The sequence below is a fragment of the Malurus melanocephalus genome, unplaced genomic scaffold (assembly GCF_030028575.1).
Source record: "Malurus melanocephalus ecotype Western Australia unplaced genomic scaffold, MMel_1.1 scaffold_193, whole genome shotgun sequence".
Classification (NCBI taxonomy): Eukaryota; Metazoa; Chordata; class Aves; order Passeriformes; family Maluridae; genus Malurus; species Malurus melanocephalus.
This window is the reverse complement of record NW_026623425.1, coordinates 100,897-102,656: the sequence shown is the minus strand read 5'-3', so window position 1 is coordinate 102,656 and position 1,760 is coordinate 100,897. Positions and strand designations below refer to the sequence as shown.

Sequence of the window (1,760 nt, the reverse complement as noted above, 5' to 3'; positions counted from 1 at the left end):
ATGAACATCAGAGGTGAAGAAATCCAGATCCAACAGGAACCCAAATACTGAGAACTGCACAATGTTGGACCAATGAACATTAAACCAATAAAGTTCTCTGGGGTTTGACTGGATAAAGTTTGGGGGAAAGCTTGTAAAAGTGATGTGCTATGGAATGATTTGCCCTGCACACCCAGGCTGTGTGTGGATGAAATTATTTCTGTGTCACCTCCCGGCCAGAGCAACATCCTGGCCTGAAAATAAAGTAATGCCTTGACTTTCTAACATTAAAAATGTTGTGGAAGAGTTTTTGTCTTTCCCACAGTTTTGGTGACAATGGTGGCACCACAGGAATGAGGGAGCCCACGCACCTCATGTGTGTGCAGGGAAGGTTTCAGCTGCCCATGGGACAGAAAACAAACGAGATTTTGGCATGGCAAGGGTGTGACTTGCAGCCTGTGAGTTTTCCTCCTTCTCTGTCTCTGCACCAGGATTTCTGTGTTTACAAAGCTCCTTCCAAAGATCCATGCAGGCTGTGAAGCTCAGAATAAAACTGCTGGTGTGATAAACAACCTCCTCACCCCAGAAGTGCTGTTTAGTTCTTCTTCCCATGTAGCTGGGGATGTCCCAGGCTCCCTGCAGCCTCTTTCAGCCACTGTGCAGTCCTGAGCCTGCTCTCCTGCCAYGTGAAGAGGGGTTTGTACCCGAAATGCCGGGAGGCCTTGTCTGTCTCAAAGGAGAAGGTGGTGACGATGGTGTTGAGCAAGGGCACGTTCAGGAATGGTGGCGGCCGCCTCCAGAAAGGGGACAGGATGGCCCTGATGGCTCTGTGCACTTGTATCATCAGCCACATCTTCCAGTAGGGGATGTGTGAGCCCATCCTGAGCGAGGGGTCAGCGCTGGACAGCAGCTGGTGCCTGACCACGACCCCGTTCCTGCTCGGGGTGTCATCATAGCAGTAATAAACCTGTCCTGCCAGCAGCTCGGGCTGCAGCTGCAAGTGCCTGGCTGCCAGGACGTGCATCCACGCCACGTTCCCTGGGGAAAYAGGAGAGGGRCACAAASAGGMRTTAGGASRGGCTGGATTTCCCTGTTYAGCACAAAATGAGGGTGTTGGAGCRGCCAGCTCCAGCCCTGAGGAGCAGGGGGCACTGATGGTGGGCTCAGCCGTGCTGCACAGACACTGAGTGGTTAATCCAGGCCTCCAGAATCCTTCAAACCTTTGGTCTCCCTTCTGAGCGGACAATTAATGAGCCCTATGACCCTGGTTCCTGTGCAGAGGGAGGGCAGTGTTTTGCAGGATGGATGGCAGGCAGCACTCCGGGGTTTATCCCTGGCTCACTGTGAGCCTTGATTTATCTGGGCCTGAGTCTTCTCCAGCAGCATTTTCAAAATACTGCTATCTGCACTTTGGGAAAAGACATGTAAGTGTGCTGCACAGAACTCACTGAATGCCTGCATGATCCAGTGGTGGTTTACACCCCCCTGAAAGGCACCAAAACAAACCCTTCCTATAGGTTTTGTGAGTAATTTCTTGAGCTTGCTAGCACTGGTTATGTGGTACAGCCTTTTCTGTGAAGAATTTGATGAGTAGTGACAGTTTGATTTTTTTTTTTCTAATGAAGACCTATCTTTTCTTAGCAAAAACATTTTTTAAACACAGCCTGGATCTCTCTCTCTCTGGCCCCCCATATATCCCTGAAACACTTATCAGAAGAAAAAAAAGGAAAAAAAAAAACTTCTCAGGAAAACAACAGTAATAAGAAACTGCTTTGAAAATC

General features: G+C 49.3%; 1 protein-coding gene across 1 annotated transcript in view; it reads right to left on the bottom strand.

Annotated features, from left to right (window-relative positions):
• Positions 1 to 1,760, bottom strand: part of LOC130577779 (3 beta-hydroxysteroid dehydrogenase type 7-like) — an 18,202-nt gene that overhangs the window by 1,380 nt on the left and 15,062 nt on the right. The window contains exon 5 of the mRNA XM_057373367.1: positions 561 to 1,069. Coding sequence (XP_057229350.1) covers positions 575 to 1,069 — 495 coding nt within the window. The 3' untranslated portion in view covers positions 561 to 574. The remainder of the gene's footprint in view (positions 1 to 560; positions 1,070 to 1,760) is intronic.